Here is a 20,957-nt window from a genome sequence, read left to right on the forward strand (position 1 = left end):
AGATAGATGTACACTGGACCCAGGTCCCTGCTGGGACTGGCCAGAGCCACGTGCACATGGTCTTCTAGGGCGGTCTATGGACAGCCCACCCCCAACATTGCTGGGGCTGGTACTGGCACTACGGGAGCGGCTGTGACTTGAGGGATGTCCGTGGCGACTGCCAGCTGCTGATGTTGCTGGCATACGTCCATGTCAACGTCTCAACTGTCCTGCACTGTCCTGACACATGGACATGACATTGCGGAGGACATCTAATGTCTCACCCCAACGTCTATCAGTGACCTCAGTGTAATTATGGATGGCACCTGCTAGGTCACGGATACTGTCATTTAAAGCAGTGTTATGTGCCCTCTGTGCCCTTAGTCCCTGTCTGCTGTACCGTTCCATATGTGCCTGTGCCTCTATGACAGCCTGGAACATACGTGAGGTTGTAAGACCTGTGGCACGTCTGCCAGGGGTATGATGACCAGCAGTGCTCCAACGAGAACCCCTGGACATCTGCCTATGTGGTACCATTCCAGAAATCTGGGTGTGGCTGCTGTATCAGGATGCATGTGCCATAGATACCACACTCTCCTGGCCAATGCCGACTGTACACTGTCCCTCAACTAAGGGCATTGGTGATGGATGTATTGGCAGTATGACTGTGTGCATGGATGGGGTGGACACTTGTGTACTGTCGATTGGTGGCCCAACGACAGACCCTGGCAAACATGCCTGTGCCTCAACACACCTATCCTCATTATCACTATTTGTGTCAGTGACATCAGGTTCCCTGCTGCAGTGAACCAGCCCAACCTCAGCACCTGTGAGAGGAAGACAGGAAACACACTTTACGACCAGTACATGTTGTCGGAACACATGCACACATGAAAACATGCGCACATGAACACATGCACACAAATACACTCCTCACTATAGCAGACACACACACACACACACACACACCACCAGCAATCCAGAACATACTCAATAGCGGTTAATGGTGGAGTACAGTATCACAAGCCAAACAGTCATATCACACGTGTCAGCATGCAGGACGTGTGTTGCTCAACAGCATGCAGTACCAGTGTTGACAGTCCTTGCTAATAACAGTATACATGGCTTTGATGCATGTGTGTTGTTGTTCAGTGATTGGCCTCACCCTGGAACGCAATTTGTACATGGACACAACATTGCTGTGCAAGTCTTAAAAGCTCTTCAATGTCCTGCGCACCATCACTCACAGGTATACATACCATGGCTGGATGTGTATCTGTGTGTCACATAGATATCCATTTCTGATTAGAGCGTCTGTGTCTTTAGCAGATAATTGTGGACACAGGTTTAGCTCATGAATGCCATGTATACACACAGGATGAGTGGTGCATGTATACCTAATGGAATACCATTGCTCAACATAGCCATTGTACATTGGTTATGGTGAGTGTAGAACATATTGTGGACATGCCAGTGCCAGCCATGACATGGCATGCTACATCACAACTGCAACATTAAACATCACACATACCCAATGTGTGTTGTGACCTATACACTCAATAGCATTACAAGACATATATGTGTCACTTTGTGCAAATGGTGATTGCTATGCATATTGTGTATAGGTGCATATGTTTGCACACACACAACATTGAGGTGTATAGCAATGAATGCTATGTGTAGTACTGTGGTTACTGTAACTGGATGGGGTGTAGTACCATGAGCCATCATCATGCAGCATCATGTGGTCACTCAAGGCTACTAATGTGTGCCAGACCGGCAACTATCATGCTGTACTGAACTGCAGTACCGTGGCTACATTCACCATTTCACAGCCAGTTGTTACATGGGTTTGTAAGGTGCCCAATAGGGAGCATTGCCTAACATGAATGTGTTGTGTGTTAAAGAGTGTCGCACCACCCTATGATAGGCCTCTACCCCTCAGGTATATTATGTGTGCTGTGTGGATGACATTTGGGATACTGGAGTGTGATCTTACAGCGGGTGTCTGAATACGCAATGTGTAGCATATTAATGTGTACTGCGTATGAGAAAGTTGTGTATGTTGTGTGCATGTGTATCGACTCTGCCTATCCAATGTCCACTACAGTGTAGCCACAATTGTTTGGGATGCTCTGTGTATTGCATGTGTTTGAGGCAGCTACTCACGTTACTGAGATGTGCATAGTCTCACAACAAACATGCACAGCATGCATTATGCGTAGGTGTGTTACATGTGTACATGGCCTACACCTCACCTATGACATGCACATTTTATTTGCAATATTAAATGTAGAACACACTCACCAGCATGAGTCTGCTGCCTTGCTGTCACACCAGAGGGACCTACAAGGATATGAGACAGTATGTCAGTGGCAACAACTGTGGCATTGCTACTGTGGGTTTGCAGTCTTACAGTAGTACAACAGTTAACAGTCACAGGCCTACAGATTATGTTCCAAATTATCAGTATTGCACAACACCAGGCTCCACATCTTCTAACTACACAGTACACATCTCACATATGCATGATCTACCAATCAAGGTAACAGTAGTCTACAGATATGCCATGTTACCTGCACGCTCCGTGTGAACTTGCTGGGTGGCTCCGGCCTCCATGATGATACATGTGTGCTGTTGTTGTTGTTGGCCAGGAGCCACCAGGCTCAGGAGCAGCTCCTCCACTCTGGTGAGGGGGGGATGGATGGTTACCCCACCACCTGTGGCAAGCTGTTGTCTACGGACATCAGACACATGCTGCCAGACATGTCTAAGTAAATCACTGCAGTGATGGCGTACCTGCTCATATGTCCGGTTATGCATGCCTATGTCATTTACCCTATGGACAACATCTTGCCACAGTGCAGTCCGCTCATGCTGGTCCTGGCTGGTTCTGGAGAAAAGCAGGGTGTAGTGCTGAACCAGACTGGTTGTTATTATTTCATCCTCAGCTGGACTATAGGTAGGATTGCGATGGTGGGCCATGACCCTGGAAGACAATGAAACAATATGTGTGAGCAAGTCATGTGGCACACTTAACATTCTAAAGTACTGCCATATATAGCAACCTATTGGCTGTCAGAGGATACACACTTTCAATACCACATATCATTGCTCAACCCACAAATGCCTGACAGTGCCTGGCACGCTCTATATTTTAAACCATGTTCTGCACAGCAACAAAGATAAACAGTATGTAAGACTATACAACAGTACATGTTACACTGTATGCGACACAATGCACCACCTATCCACAGGAGGTATATATCAAGCTAATGCATAAAGACATATGTCATCCATTGCAATGATTGTAAAGTCCAGTTACAGTATTACCAGTATACCACACTAGTTGTTGATGGCAAACCCCTGCCTAACATATGTGCACATTCGTGAATATAGGTGGCATACTGCTGTACTAGACTGTACATGTTGCTAGATACGCACTTATATCCTGTAACACACATATGACCGAGGGCATGTTACAGGCATACCCACACACACATCAGACATACATACAAGACACAAAGGTATGGCAACCCAGATGAGCTTTACCTGTGTACCATACAGTACTGTGTGTCAGTACTTACAAAACCTTATGCCTGAGGTATGTAATCTGTGAGGACTACAGGGAACACAGAAAACAGTGGTTCCAAGCAATGTGGACATACACCATACAGTGCTGTTTAGGCCTACAGCTTCAGGTAGTACTACAGTTCATACAGGATTTGGTTTCACCAGCAGTACCAATCAATAAGCATACATGTACTGCTTTAGCCTACAATGGCACACCCCAGTCAACACCAAGGGACTACGTCAGACCGTATGCCATACTGCTTTTTCTGCCTAGCAATAGCATACACATCTTTTGCTGGGATCAGAGTTAGGACACAAAATACCATGGCAGAAACAGTTTCCCACTAAGCTATCACACATATACACAACTTTGACACCTTCACCAACACATTCACATTCACACACAACCTCACATAGCAATTATTGCAACAAGTACATGTGGGTGTGTATCAGTTCATAGGTAGGTAATAGGCTATTGGCCCTAGGGCCTATAAGCCTAGCCATACGGTACCTTGGCCTTTGACACCCATGTAATTTAATTTCATGTGCCGCTGTCAAGCAGAGCCACAGAGGTGATTCCCAAGGTGTATTTCCTATCTCCCATCCAATCATCAGGATTATTCATGACGACTGCTAATGAGGAGCTTTGTTTGCTATTGATAGGTAGTTTGTTCCAGAGTATGGGATGTCTCTGAGATAGGAATCTATCCCTCCAGCATGTTCTGTTTATTGAGGTGACAAGGTTTAGGTCCCTAGAGCGTGTAGCTCGTAGGGATTGTGATCTGTTTATGTGGAGCATGTTCAACAGCTCTGGGTTTGACATAGCTTTGTATGTTAGGCAGAGGTCACCTTTGGGTAGGCGGTATGCGACATAGTCTAGCTGTGGTTTTGTGAGACGGTCTGCATAGCCCATCGGTTTGAGGCCTTTCCAGTTGCTGTACATGTCTTGTGAGGTACATACCAAAAGGGGCCTTGTACTCTATAATGGGTTTTATGAGTGAGGAGTAGAGGGGTAGACTGACCTCTTTTTTCCTGGATGACATACCTTTTGTGATGAGGTGTGCCATGTAGACAGATTACATGACTAGTGTGGCACTGTGATTATCAAAGGGGAGACTACTGTCCACCTGTGTCCCATGGTCTCTTATCACACTTTTGGTGTTAAGTAGACTACCACCTATGTGGTAGTTCATGGGTACAGAGTTTTTACCAAAAGGGATGCCAATGCATTTTCGACATTGAGCTTGAGGCCATGGCTTTGTCACCAGGCATCTGTCGCAGTAAATATGGCCCTGTCTCTCTCTCTCTCTCTCTCTCTATATATATATATATATATATATATATATATACATCCATTGATGTACATATAGATATACATACAGGCACATATACAGTCCACCTTTCATGGTGGGAATATCAATTATGCGAAGGTTGTGAGGTATACAGTTATGTAATAATAATGCAAAGTCTTGTGCGGAATGCATTGAAGGTGTTCTCAGCCCATGTAGCTTTAGCAGGACTCACTGGCTGCAACACTGCAAACCTAACAAATCATACCCACAGCGTTTAATCACCACATGTCATATACCAGCACTGTATGCTGTCTTGTTTGCCACACACTACAACCTACATAGAAATATGCACATAACAACCTTCGCCAACATATATATGTCCACCCTTCATAAACAGTTGCAGTATGTCCCTTGCTGTATGCACATGTACAGATGCTAATATATCTGACACAGAAATATCTCTCCGTATGTGTGTGCCATACACACACAAGGTCCACACTGTTGTAAGTCCATGAAACCACATGGCTGACCTGTTCGGCCTTGCTGCAACATGAACAGGTGTCACATGTGAGCACACAGTAATATTAGAGGGTGTATATATAGCTGCAAATGCTAGATTAGCATATTAGCCTGGTACAGCAGTTGTCAATGCTAAGCTACACGTTAATATGACTATCATGCATGTGTTACTCTGTCACATCCATGTTTTTATAGCTGTATGTGCTACTCCCCCAAACAGCCATTGTACACACTACTGTACAGAACACAGATAACATGGATCAGATGTTTGACATTTAATGCTGAGCTACATATGTCACAGTTATGTCCCACTGCACATAGCTACACACTGATTTGTCCATGGCAGTAGTTATGCAGGGCATCTGTGCATAGATACGTACTGCTGCCACATATGGATGTTTCAAAGTATGTAGAGTACTCTTCAAAAATATCTACTACATGCCAGTAAATACATATCTGTTACATACCTTTCCTTTGTATGTGTTTGTAGTTTTCAGTTCCATGTGTCTTTTTTTTTTCTGTTGATGCATGTCTGTGTGTGTGTCTCTCTCTCAGTAGCTGCAATGGAATGATTGCATGTGTGGACAGCAAGTACAGCCTGCTTTTATAGGTATCTGCACATGTGCATGTGATGGCCTCTGCACCAGTTGGTGGCCACCATTTGGTAATTGCATGCAGCCTGCTGTGTGGTAATTGCAGTACTCACTGTCATAGCAACCCAATGCTATAAATTGCTAAGTCAGGTAGGCGTAGCCCTTTCAGCTTTCCAAAGTGGGGCCCATGCTTGTTTGTTGTGGACACCGTTGTTTAAGTCAGAAGGTCAGTATACTTCTTATATCTGAAGCTAGGGGTGTAGCCAGTGATTTAAATGTTTTACTCAGACCTGAATGTTGCCACTTCCAGTACACAGTTGCCAGTCTAGAATTGTACTCACCCCTACAAATGCTAACACAAGATACATGGGAGTATGTAGTTTCTTTTCTACTTATACAGTTAACTGACATACATAAGTAGTTATTGAGATGTATTCATTTGGCACATGAACTGTTTGTGAACTGCTATACTGTGAATATTAATGTACTCACTTCTGCACAGTTTGTGCTTTTTTATTGTTGACATTCGCATAGGATGCTCAAGAAAACTGGACAATTCCAGTACTGAGTATGCCTACCTACATCCGTGGTGGACCCTGAACACACAGGTATATTGTACATTTGGGTGGGGATTGTCCTGCTATGATACTGTATGGGAGTTGTAAAGTGCTGCTGTAACATTATTTACTGCTAGAATGGCTTTTTCTCTTATCACAGTCATGTAATACAATTTCCACAACAACTGCTGGTAAAGTTCCACAGAACAGGTTTTGTGTTATGGCATTCCTACCTTTCCTTTACATTCACTCATTCTAATGCATGATATATCTATTTCAGCAACAACCTGCTGTATATCTACTGTGGCTTAGTGGTACTTCATGCAGTCTAGTGTGTCCAAGGTCCGGGGTTCGAGACTGACAGTGGTGTTTTATTTTGCTGCTGAGCAGAACAAGGGCCCTCACATGCAGGGTGACTAAGGCACTTTTAAGCAGTTGTAAGCGGGTTTGCGCGAAGCTTAGCAATACTTAGCTAAGTGCACACAAGTGCACACTCACGCAAACCCGCTAACTACTGCTTAAAAGTGCTTACTCCCGCTAACCCCCGCGCTCATTTCTTTGAAAGAAAAGAAAATGGGGAGATAGGAAAGTGGTGAAAAAGGGGCATAAAGAGGGAAAGACAATAGGGAAAACAGCTCGGGATGTGCAGGACGGGTTTAGGGAAGGTCCATAGCTACCCATTTCTTTAACAGCAACAGCTGTGCATATGCAAGAAATTTGGAGGGAAATATGAATCCTTTCACCCCTGAGAGAGGGGTGAGAACAACAAAGTATGTTATACTGCCAATTAAATATCAGTTTATGTGTCCAGCGGACATGTGTGCAAAATGGGCAGCTATGTATGGGGCGTAATTTTTTTTTGGGAGCAGATTGCCCTTTTTTTTTTTTTCAGGTGAGAGTGGAATGTGGGGTGGGGAAGTGGGTATATTTGGGGAGGTAGGTTGGGGAGGTAAACAGACAAGACAAGACGCATACAGGGGTGGAATATGACACGTGGTGGGTGAACACCAATGACGGGGAAGGATGTTTGGAAATCGCAAGCCCATGAGCCCACAGATGGCAACAGTGGAACTGAGATCCCCACCCATGGGCAGTCACCACTGCACCTTCACAGCCCAGAGGGTGGCTGTGCTGGGGGCTGCGTAGGAGGGGCAGGCTCACCCATGAGTCACGCCAATCGTGCCTCAAGCTGGCGTAGAGGATCAGCGACTGAACGCTCGATCTCCCTACGCACCACAGCCCGGACCGTTCGGAGGGTGATTGATGGCACTCCGGCCACGCTTGCACGGGGGGGGGGACACATCCCCTGCAGCGCTTCCACCCGAAGGTGGCACAGGGCCAATGGAGGAGGAGGTCCCGGGCTGGGCACCGAACCTGCTGGTGCCAGGTGCCATCGCCAGCTGAGGTGGGACAGGTGGGTCCGCTGGGACCGGCCTTCCCCTTTGTTCTATGTTTAGGAGGATTTAATGACAATATGGGTTGGTAACAGCCAACAGCATTCCAAATTAGTTGTAACAGCATGCAGTAGTATTCCCATTAACCCAACACACCAGAGTTCCAACAGTTGAACAGCAAGCATAACACATGCATATATAGAACAACAGTGAACATTCCAACAGCATGCAGGCTTGATTGGTGGCAACAGGCCACCAAGATTGTGGTATTTGAACAGGGCACATGCATCAAAGTAAATGCAGATATTTATAAACCAATAGGACATATGTCCCAACAAATGTTTTGAGGTTAGACATACCCATTGAGGTGTTTAATTGCATTGTTTATACACATACAGTAGGGTGTAAAATGATACCTCCATTAACAACTTATATGTACTTATAGTTTACACTAAATTCCTGTTGACTGCAGGTATATATCCCCTACATGTATTATTAGACTAGGTAACGTCCGTTAAATTGTGAAATGGGTTTTGCTAGTTCTTTATATACCTGACCTCTATCTGACATACAAACTGTCCAGGATGCAGATGTTACTGCTACGTATCTATATATTTTATTTATATTTATATATCTACATATCTGGATGTGTTCAGGTGACATTATATTTTAACAACCCCGTACATTTCTAGCAGCACATTGACATTTCTGGGGAATACAATCACAAGCTACTCATGTGCCAGATTAACCTATACATGCCAGCCATGAACCAACAGTTGAGGACTGTATATATGCTTAACAGCTACTGACACTCCCTTCATCCACTTTATATGGGCCTACCCCAGTGTGGGTTGACAGCGCTTAATACAACAGTACTATTTCTATAATGCAAGAGTACAACATATCGAAGAAAGTGACAAGGACACACTCCAGGCATTATACCTTTATTAATTACATTACACACTTTTCTAGAGGCTCTCTCATTTATCTGATATTACAGTGCATGCAGAAGACTTATTAAAGATGTATTATACCTTTATTAATGGGTTATAACACTCTTTTTCAGGCTGTCTCACTTATTTTATATAACAGTACATGCAGAGAAATTATTCAAGACTTATTATATCTTTATTAATTGATTACAACACTCTTTTTCAGGCCTTCTCACTTATTGAACTTAACAGTACATGCAGAGAAGTTATTCAAGACTTGTTATACCTTTATTATTGGGCTACAACACTTTTTTTTCAGGCTCTCTCAAATATTTTATATAACAATACATGCAGAATAATTACTAACCTGCCTGGTGGCGCAGCCTTAGCAGCCTATCTGCATAGGCTTGCTGATTCGCAGCACGGACACCTGCAGTTGTGAAGTAAATGAAGTGATAATGAGACATATACCTATCCATAATATAGACTACAACAGCAATTCTTACATACTTCATTCCATGGCTACCTACTCAGTAGTGGGGCATTTTCCATCCCACGGGCCTCCTGTATCCACTGGTTCAGTCGATCCTCCTTGCGTCTCTTCAGGTATGAGTAGTGGTGTCTGACCTGCTCACCAGTCCGAGGGACACCTGTGGCACTGGTGAGATCATGTTCTAGACGGTTCCAGGCTTCCGCTTTGTATTCAATGCCCTGGAACTGGCCCTGCAGGTGTCTGTCATCATGATTATGGACGAGGAGCCAAACCATTACTTTTGACTCCTCAATGCCCCACCATTGTGCTCGAAATCGAGAGCCCTCTCCAACACCGGCCATGTTGCCTGCAGATGGGAGCTACAACCAGTTATGGCAAGTATTCCCGCCTATGGGGCTTAAATATGCCTCATTTCCCGCACTTATTTGTGATTGGCCGGTTTTGAAAAATCTCAGCTGAAAGCACACCTGCTTAGCACTGGGTAAACTTTCACTGATATGTATGTGTGTGTTGAAAGTGCATGCATATCAAAAGCTGTCATGGCTTAGTGGTTCAGTACTGTGATTATGATGCACAGTATCCCAGGTTCGAGGCTTGTCATTGCCTTTTATTTTACTACTGGCCAAACCGGCTAGGAGGTGTGGCTGTGTTTAGCCGACTTTGCTCAACTTTGCCCAACGTTGCTTTACGTTGCTCGACGTTGCGCTAGTTAGCGCGGTGCACAGCTGTGCGTAAACATGTTTTGTTTGCGCTTGTTGGCACGATGCGCAGCTACGTGCAAAGCCATTGCGCTAGTTAAAGCAGTGCTAAGCTATGAGCAATTATACTTAAATGTGCTTAATACTGGTAAACTTTGCTTAGCCATGCTTCACATTGCTTAAAATATGTTACTTATGCATTCATCAGTATGCATAACCATTTCACCTTCTTTTATATTTATAAAATATCGTTCACTACTACATAGGCCATTTCAATGCTTTTTACAAAAATTTAAAAGATAAATGTCAGGAATAATTTTTATATACAGATTTCCTACAGAAAATAGAAAGGGGAGTGGTGGGACTCGAACCGGGAATGCCTCCTCTTTGTGCGAAGGCTCTACCACTACGCTATTGCTATTTGGCTTAATTTGCATATAAGTTTCTTATTATCCTCTTCGATGTCTAAACTGTTAACTGTTGCTAAGCAATGGGCAAACCCGCGCAAACACGTACAAATACGGGCAGCTATTTTGGGAATAATAAAAAAAAAAATAAAAGTTTTACATTTTCTAATTGTACAGGGGTTTAGAATGTGGGGGAGTGTAGTGTTGGGTATGTACACATTTGAGCAGACTCGCTCATGTCAGTTGACATTTGCCAATTGAGGGACTTGCAGGGGCGTGGATTTTTGGACTGCTCGGCAGTCCGACACTCCCCCTGCACTCGTGCACGCTCCGTGTTAGCCTTAGAGTTGAGTCAGCGCGCCCTCATGAATATGCATGGCGTGCTGACGTCTTACTCTTAGGCTGCAGTTTCCGTGTAAGACTAATTTAGTCTTACATGGAGGATTAGTGTTTACTGTGACTTATAACATTTACTGTGATTTATAAAATTCAGTTTAAGACCTAGAACCTGAAGAATACTACCACTATAAAAATAGTCTGTGCTGAAGAGTTTGCCATTTAAACTTCTTTCATAACCCCAATGATTCCAGAGATATGAATATTTGTTTGAAATGTGAGAACATAATTTGATTCTGTCAAAAGGCATAGGCTCCGCCCATTGGAAGTTACAGTGCAAACTTCCTGAGCTCCATTGGAGTGAATGAGTTAAGTCTTGGTTTTGGCACCAAGCTTTTGTCTGTGTTACACCTTTCTGAAGGGTGTTCTCATTTTGAGGGGATTCACTGACTGCTTCCACTTTGCAGTTATCTGTGAGCTTGGACCTTTGAGAAGTAGATGCCAAAGAGGAGCAGACCCAGCACGGAGCCCTGAGGATCTCCACTGGTGAACGACCTATTTGTCAAGATGGCCTCACCAACCCTAATCTCTTGGGTCCTATCCATGAAACAGATAGAAATCCAACGTGTTATAAAGGGGGTTGTGCATAGTTCCATAAATTTGTTGACAATACCAAAGTAGGGTATTGTATTAAATTCTTTAGCTAGATCTAGCTAAGTAGTATACTCCGCTTTCCCCTCATCCATAGCCTTAGTGAACTTTTCAAAGAAATACACCAGGTTCAGTAAGCATGACCTTCCTTTGACAAAGCCAAACTGGGATGGATCCAGTGTCTGGAGGTCTCCTATGTCCTTGTTGACAGTTTCCACGATTCTTTCTATGGCTTTGCAAATAAGACTAGAGAGAGTAATGAGTCTGTAGTTTCCAGGATCTGTTGAAAGTCATCCCTTATGAAGAGGGATGACTGTCACATTCCTGCATTCTTATGGCACAAAGCCTGATATAATTTGGGATGCCACCAGGGCAGTTTGTTTCTAGAGCTAGTCCTGGGCTTACTTGTAGTAGATACAGCAGCCTCTATGCAGCCATTGACACAGTTGTAGAGAGTTTCTGAAAGCAATTCAGCATAGGCTGCTGTGTTTTTGGGGTTTGAAAGGGCATTGAATTTTGACAAGCCATCACTTAATTAAAGGTAGCTTGTCTTGTAGTAGTTTCTAACTGTTACTGCTTTTACTGGGTTATGGAGTTGATTCTGATTTTTCAAAAAAGTCAACTTTATGGTTGGACTTTACCTGGGATGCTGAAACATTTGGGGGGGGGTGTAGTGTTCTTTCATATTTGTGAATGTGAGGACCAGTATAGTAGAGCTTCTAAAGGGCATATTCACTATCTGGTTAAGGATGTTTGTATTTACAAAGTCCAGAAATTTCTGAGCCTTTAGATTTGGGGGCGTGTAGGATTCCCAGTCAGAGAAATAATTAAAATCTCAAAGTGTTGTGTAGTTTATAAATGTGTTTGGGATATTACTAGAGTGTACCTGTTCATTGGTAAATACTAGGCAAACCAGTAGACTATTAAATGTCTAGCCAATACCCAGAAAGTGGCCAAAGTTAAGAATCAGACCCTGTACCTTGTGTTTGTGAGGTAAACACTTTAACCTTTATGCCAATTCCCAAACCCAAGTTGCTTGACATTTGACCTTCTTAAGACGGTTCAGATCATAACCTGCTGAAGTCTCCCTTGCACCTTTTTAAACATCATTAAATATTAACTATGTACACAGTCCCTTTGATGCATTTCAGATTACATGTCTGAAATGGCAGCGTTGGGTGTACAAAAACAAAATTCCTGTCTGCATTCCTCCTCTACAAGTCAAGCTTCAAACTCTTCTTCTCTTTCTCTTCTTCTGAGAGCTACATTTAATAATGAAATGCAAAGCGTAATAACCTGAAAATATTACATTAGTACTATAAATTTTAGCAGACCTTGAAAAATAATAACTCATTCACTTTGTCCCTAGTCATAAATACATAATTAATTAACTAAATTCTGGATTAAAAAATAAAGATTTTTGCTAGTATTAGATACGTAGACTATCTCCATGGAAATCGGTTACTTTGTTAAATCAGTTTGTGAAAATTAATAATACTAATTTTAAATGTTCAGTTTCTTATAATGAATCCATTTTGTTTTCTGAATTAACGCCTGAAATGGGGAATGAGATTAGCATGTCATTTATGTAAGAAGGACACAGGATGGATGCAGTTGTGGGTGTCCAAATTTGTCATCCTGTACACATACTTCAGGAGGATACTATTTAAGATTAAATTTTAATTATTTAAACAGAAGAAGCATTTGAGTGGAAAGGTATAGGCACGATAGCATAGAGCACGCTGAAGAGTTCATAATTCAATAACTGGACAGAATAGGATTACATATAATTTCATCATTTTCTGAATTAATGAAATATATCAAATATATCTTATAGAACAGCTGGAAGCACTGCAGGGTTCATAGGTTCATAGATTAGTACTAAGCTAATTGCCCTTGTGAGCCATTTTAAGCCTAGTCAATTATCCCTTGTGAGACTCAAACCCTGCACCTTGTGTTTGTAAGGCAAACAACTTAACCATTAGGCCACCCTCCCAACCCTTTTTTAAGGTTAATGTCATTTTTCTGCATTGTATATTGTATAGGGTATGTTTAAAAGGTGCATAGGTATACAAGTTGAGTTATCTCAATAAGGACATATGCTTGCATGTGATTTAGTCATTTGACTACTGAATTCACTGAAGGTATATTAATATTTTATTTTCCTGGTTCTAAAATGTTTTCCAGGACTAGAGTGGGCTCACATTTGTTGTGTTATTTCCATTTATCCACATATGACACCATATTCATCTTCCTCTGGTGTTAGTATGTCTGTAGTTCCTACATTATTTATTTGGCTTTTGTTTGTACTATTTTCCCACATTTTTATGTGTTTTTTAAATAAAACTTGTCCATGTGTATGCTAGTCTTAACTGAGATTTTATTGTGTCAAAATTCCTATGTTTTCTTCTATAAACTGTTTATTTTAAAAATGCAAAATGTCTTACCAAGTTATCTAATTTGTGACTAAGATCTCCTCACTATGGACCCCTAGTAAGGGAATAGTATAAAATGGATGCAAGTAATAGCAGCAGGAGTAATGACATGGGAATTAATATTGCTTTTCTTTTCTATCAAAGCTTTTTGCCAACAGATCTGCCATTGTGAGGCTTTTTCCTCCAGAAAAGCAGCGCCTCTGGGAAGGTGTTACAGAAGAACTGATGTCAGATGAAGAGGACAGCCTGCATGAACCAGGTGTTTGGGTTGCCAGGAGCCCCCGCTTCCGGGGCAAAGAACTCTCAGAACTTTGCTATTACATTGATGCCAACTCAAAGCATGGCACCAAAACTAATCGGATGTATGGCCCTCCATCAGATCGGTTGCCATCTGCAGATGTTCAGGTCCTACCCCCTCACCTGTACAATCAGGACTTCCCATTAGAACTAGTGGCTCAAGCACAGGACTTTTCACTTGTCTCTGGACAGCAGAAAGCATTTTGTCCAGATCTGAACTCGTACATCAAAGTAAAAGTTGAAAAGGATGACTGAACTCAGAGCTTTACAATGTGTCAAATAAGCTTGTGATGTCTGACATGCTGTGTCACTAACTAGTGTAACTACTGAGATAAATAACCCTTATGGGTGAAGCAACACATTTTATTCTGTACCAACTGCCCCACTCCAGTGCAACCATGGTATTCCTGAGCCAACAGAGACAACTTCAATTGTAGGAATGTTGTGGGTGCTGCAATGTAAAGAGATGACATCCACTGACTCAATACTTCAATATTAAAGGGTTACCTACTGAGCGTGCTTGACATTAGCCAGTCTTAACTTGTAGAAGGTTGCAAAGTAACTACTGGCAAGTGTATGATTTTCCCCTGCTCTTTCAGACTTTACTGCTTCACTACTGACATTACACCAGGAAGACTAGTTTATAAGAAATAGGATTATGCCTGCACCGTTACTGTTCTGGTACCATTCAAGTCAGTGGTGTGACCCAGTAATAACATGTCCTAATCCACTGAGCGAAAGGATAGGAGGATTAGCCTGAGCATTTATGGGACTGGTGTTCGGTATCCATCCATCCACAACCCCTTTTTCCAATTTTTGCACATGGGGTAAGGGTGTCACTTCAACAGTGACAATCATCTTGAGCCAATGGTGTTTGGTATAATGACTGAATATTCTTATTTCTAAAGAAGATAATTTTTTCTGATTTTTTTCAGAGTACACTGTTAATATCGCAAAGAGGAATCTAATAGTTATGCTTACTTGTGTCTTTCTGAGGGAGGAGACAGATAGGTGATTATAAGATTTGAACTTAATTACTTGCATTTATTTTATTTCACACAAATTTGTCTGGAAGGTAGAAGGATGCCTAGGATTATGCAGCCTTTTTTTTTAAAAAAGGCTTCTTGCTTAGCCACTTTTGTTTAAACTACTTTTCTTGTCCTGGTATTATTTTAATTCTCAGTACCAAAAAAAAAAGTATTATCTGACTTAAATTATTCCGTAAACATCACCTGCAGTTTCAGTCTCAGCTGATGTCATTGAAAACAGTATTTATGAGTAACAAAATCAGAAATCTGTCTGCACACAAAAAATGATATAGAACTGCGCTGTGCTGTGCTCTGGAACATAATTCTAAACTTTGTTTTGGGATTTGGACTGCATTATGATCTGACCTGGTGAGAACATCCATTTTAGAGATGGCATGGTAGTATAACAGTACATACCGGTAGAGTGTTACCTGGTATAAAAGAGGTAGCCTGTGCCTTTTAGGGACATAAATATTTTACAGTCTTCGAAGTTAGTAGAGTAGACGTCTGTTCACATGGAGAATGGATGAAGAGAAGGAATTTTAGAGGGAGAACAAAGTGGAAAGCCTGCTTTTTCCTATGTCTGTGATGATTCCTGGTATATTCTCCACTATGACTGTAAAGTCATTTGATAAATTGTCTGCGGCGAGCAGAATTTAGGACAGAAAATGGCGAGGATAACAAGTTTTTGCATATTTGAACTGTCCGCGAGATACACGACTGCAAAAAAAAAGAAACAAATGAAAAATTCTGAGTTACAAAAATGTCAGCCTTAAAAAGCAAACCTGATTATTAGAGGGTATAATGGATGTTAAAAATACTCAGAATAAGCTTTCAGTGACTCACGTTTTTCTGTAATAAAAGAATATACAAGTCACTGTCTAAAATGTTGTTTACTAAAATTACTCCCACATCAACACCCAAACACATAGAAACTTTTTTATTTTTTTAATGAAAATAGATATGCAGGATGAAACAGAAAGTGAGCCCTTTTCTACTTTTAACCTTAAATAACCCATGTTAAAGTTTTATACTTCTTTTAGCAAAATTTGTTTTTCTTACAAGCTGTATTGAAGATAATATTAAAACATTAATTTGAGACAAAAGTACATTCACAACCTAACAGCTGTGTGCATTTGGGAAGAATGTTGTCTTTCCTGGGGGAGTCAAAAAGTGTGTCATTTACTTTTATTAAATATTTATTTTTATCACTATGGATTTGCCAGTGATTGTTCTTTTTCAGTTGTTTAATGTCTTAACATTGATGCGTTGCTGTTAACTATGTGATGAAACAGTCAGTGTTGCAGTCTGCGTGTTATGAACAGCCTTTATCCTGCACTTCAAAGCAGCTTACCATGGTTACAGGGCAGCTTTTTATGTATGGGTTGACAGTTTGCATGTGCTAAGTTAGGAGGAAGAAAAAGTAATTGTATAGGAGTACATGCAAGGCTTACTGTATTTCCTTAATTCCTTGAAGCAAAGATTTCATCAGTGTATTTATGATATGTTAATATTTATCTTGTAATAACATGTTTTAAGTATACACAAAACTTGTCTTTGGCCCATGTTATATCTGAAATGTGTCCTTTGGACTGATCTGTTTTCATAGTTAAATAGGAAAAATACATGGGGCACCCTATACAGAAGATACTACAATTTGACCTGTCACCAGAGAACATACTCCTTCCTGTTCCTTCCCTATATTAATTTCTTGGAGACTATCATGCACAAACTACGTAGGATTAAACATTGTGCAGCAACATAAAACTACACTGAAACAACTTTATAATTCTAGCTGGTAATCTCCAAAGAAGCAGGAAGCTTTGAGCACAAAGATTTGCACTTGCTTGCTTTTGTGTCACAGTGCTAATTTGGAAGAAATTGGAATGCACTTTTAGTAAGTTTTGACACAGCGTTGGAGCAATTCCTGTCACAATGCTCAAACTGTAAACAAAAGATGTTCAAAGATCCTGAACATACTTTTTAGCAAATGGCTTCCATTCACCTGATCAGTCTGTCACAGTTGATCCAATTTTGCTCAAGTTGGCATTTACTCAGAGTTTTGTTGCGCACTTCTTTGTAGAATATGTATATACTTGCTTGTTAGTGAGTTCAGAGTGCTTTAAGGTTAGTGCACCTTGGAAAAAGAATTAAGACAGGCATTACATTGGCTGGCAGTGATCACTCATTCCCTGAGGTGCAATGACTTCAGAATAATAAAAATAAAGTTGGGGGGTGCCCCCATATGGAAGGTGCAACTGGACTCATCTTGCTGCAAACATCCCTCTTTCTTAAGCAGTTTGAGTGCTTACATTCCAAGAATATGTGGATTTGATCCGTAATTGAGCTCTAGTGTCCAGGCAAGTATAATCAGACCTAGGTACTGGGCATATGCAGTGGCTACATAGCAACATCCCTTGTAGTTCTTCCAGAAAATAACATTTGTTTATTTATTTATTTGTTAACTTATTTACTTTGTTAACTTGGAATGGCCAGGTAGGCGGTCCCATTTTCACTGGAGTCCTGGGAAGACACCTCCAAGACAAAAGACAAGAAGAAAACAACAAGTTATAGTAGACATTATACAGTTGCATAATACACAAGGTACCTTACACAGCATAGTCCTACACATAGTAGCATAATAAATTAAAGTACATCCTTCTATGTGTTACACAAAATAAGTTTTCTATAGCAAAGATTTGTAAGAACTGCAGCAAGTGAATTGTAGCTTAATTCAGTTAATAGACCAAACAATTGTACAAGAAAGAGGGCTATATATGAAAAGTTATGTACAGGTGATGTAGTAAAAGAAATAAAGCACTCATTTGGTGCCACAGTTACATATTCAACTGTCACTGTGGTGAGGGGACGGAACAGATTTAATATATAAATATTGCTTTCCAGTTATTTCCTTTTAAAATGGTGAATAAGTCATTTGCTGCAGTACATAGCTTGGCAGACTGAACAATTTACATACCCTTTTAACTACATGATTTTTTTCACATATGGTTTATCACTACAAAAATAGGACTGTTTTCTTCCTACAAACACAGTATTTGATTTTTGCTACTCTGATCGATATTTTTTAACTGACGAGTTGTCAAAATGTCTGTCTTACTGCTAGGTGCAGAGAAAAGGCATTCAAGAAATTCCTTGTGAAGCCATCAGATAACCAACAACTGGATGCTTTGGCACTTGTTCTCCGTACTGGCCAATTGAAAGGCACATTTCAGATGAAAATACGTCTCTCTTTGTAAAAAATAAACAAACTACAAATGAAAGTCATAAATCCAAACCAGTTTTTCATCAATATAAACCAGTTTATCAAAAAGATACAAAATTCAGGGTGTCAACACTACAGGCCTTACTTTTTCTACCACTGAAGGATTCCTTTCCAGTGTTCATGTGAATGGAACATTCCTATTTTCTCTTGCCAATTCATACAGCCAAGAGACAGTTCCTAATCCCAAATTTTTGTGGGCCATGTCTTCCACTTTCTTTTCAACCTCTTTGCAGTGTGGTTTTTGTATTCCTTCCAGTGTATTCACCAAATTTCTGATTAAAGAGTTTGGTCAACTTCTCATGTCAGAGTAATTGGAATCCAGATTCACCCATGCAGGCATGATGTCTTTATGATTAATTATTGCAGTTTCAGAGACTCCCCACAGTCTTCTAAGTCTAAGAAACACTTTGAGAAAAGCATACTTGGATCGTATCCCTTCTCTGGCCAAACATTTCATGAAAACTGTCTTGAATACTGCAGTTTGCATGACTTCCCTTTCCCAGGACAGAGTGCAACAGATTTTCTTTTCCTCTGGTTAACCAAGGAAAATGCTTGTCAGAAGAAAGTTGTCTTCATTTTTGATTATTCCAAGTTCAATGTTTTATATTTGGAAAATTCAGGGGGTACCTGAAGAACTTGCAGCACCAAAGTAGTCATGTGGTCTATGTCCTTCCTGTAGTCTCCTCTTTGAACAGGTAGTTTTATGTGGTGTCATGTTCAAATTGCAGAGAATCAGGGTCTACCTTTTATTCACCTTTAGAATAGCAGAGACAGGACACAGACAATAGACCCATCAGAATTTGCATTGGGAGTGCATTACCAAGACCTCAGCAACCAGAATTTAATATTCCCATCCATGAGAGAGAGAGAGAGAGATGGAGCAGCATATCCTTTACAAGGAAATAACTGCAGTCTATTTGGTCTGTTAGCAACTAAACTAGTATTGCAACCAGGGCTTCTGCACACAATCACAGTTAATTCCACAGTAATGTGGTACATGAGCAGATAAGGGGATATCTGCTGTTATCCCCTGCACAGATTTTCAATGACTGTCTGCAAGCAGGCACTTCAGGTGGGAATGTCTGTTCAGGCTGTTTACATTATCAGATCAGCATTATACTATGGTATACACCCTAAGCAGAAGCAAAAAACTGAATAGGCAGACCTTTTTTATAGCATCAGGGGGAGTGGTCTTCCAGGGCGGCCACGGTGGTGCAGCAGTTAGCGTTGATGCCTCACAGCAAGAGGTTCTCTGGTTTTATTCTCGGCTGGGGTGCCTTCTGTGCGGAGTTTGCATGTCCTCCCTGTGGTCGCGTGAGTTTCCTCCGGGTGCTCTGGTTTCCTCCCACATCCCAAAGACATGCAATAGGTGGATTGGACACTCTAAATTGGCCCTAGGTGTGAGTGTGTGTGTGCCTTCTGTGGAAGGTTGGGTGCCGGGCTGGCAACTCGACAGAGTAAAACTCCACTGCCAGTCATGAGCGGGCAGATGATCTGCTGTGGTGACCCCTAACCGGGAAAAGCCGAAAGAAGAAGAAGGGGAGTGGTCTTCCAAAGGTGGAGCTTTTTACTTCACATCTAAACAATAGACCTCTTTTGTTTTGTTCAAAATTTTGTCATCAACACCTTGTCTCTAAGTTAGGATCTAGGAGTTATGCTTGCATCTCTTCCAGCTCCTCTAACCTTAAAGGAACAATCCCAGAGTCTAAAATTCTGACCGGAGGAAACTTGTCCTGATTCCTCCCGGTTGTCACCACCCACTTACCACATCATTATCAACCCTACTCCTGGTTTCAATTTACTTTATGCAGCCTTGTTTTCATTCCCTCTGGTGAACACAATTAACAATATTCAGTTCCGGTCAAAGCTTTCAGTCCCTGATCACTGGCAAACAATAAAGTTATTACATTTTTCTGTGTGTTTGTGGTGCAGGTGGTTAGGCAAGACTCTCAGTGTTTATTTTTTTATGAAATCGTCAAAAGCTTATCTTAGTGCAGCTCTTTATTTCCTTTATTTATTCTGCACAGTGTAACTGCGAGCAGTATAGTCAAAAGGGTAGAGTTTAATGAATTCATACTAAATGTTAGCAGTCTCTTGCCATATTTCCCTTACTCTGTAGTAAAGCAGTCTCAGAATTAATATGTAAAACTATCACAGGTTGCCGTAATGTACAGCCCCCATTGTGACAGTACGTTTTGGACTTCGTTGTTAAATATGAATTTATTGCTGAGTCACACATATGCTTTTTTGCAGGAGGTCAGAAAACCATTATATGCTTTTTTACAGAAGGTCAGAAAACCGTTTCGTTTAGGTAGTATTCGGAGATCAAACAACAAAACATGAAAAAAAAGAAGATTGCTTCTATTGCTGTTTAAAACTTGCATCATTATGATGCTTTCTGCAGAGCAACTGACAGCCATGCATAACATCATAGCACTTAGCTAGCATTCAGAAATCCACACAAAATAAAATATGAAATGATATCATAGG

General features: G+C 41.2%; 1 protein-coding gene across 1 annotated transcript in view; it reads left to right on the plus strand.

Annotated features, from left to right (window-relative positions):
- Window positions 1-16,398, plus strand: part of CCHR16.PART0H14orf93 (chromosome chr16.part0 C14orf93 homolog) — a 670,150-nt gene extending 653,752 nt beyond the window's left edge. The window contains exon 7 of the mRNA XM_044058553.1: window positions 14,004-16,398. Coding sequence (XP_043914488.1) covers window positions 14,004-14,411 — 408 coding nt within the window. The 3' untranslated portion in view covers window positions 14,412-16,398. The remainder of the gene's footprint in view (window positions 1-14,003) is intronic.
- Window positions 16,399-20,957: the final 4,559 nt, after the last annotated feature.

The sequence above is a fragment of the Protopterus annectens genome, chromosome 16.part0, assembly GCF_019279795.1.
Source record: "Protopterus annectens isolate FY-2018-M chromosome 16.part0, PAN1.0, whole genome shotgun sequence".
Taxonomy (NCBI): Eukaryota; Metazoa; Chordata; order Ceratodontiformes; family Protopteridae; genus Protopterus; species Protopterus annectens.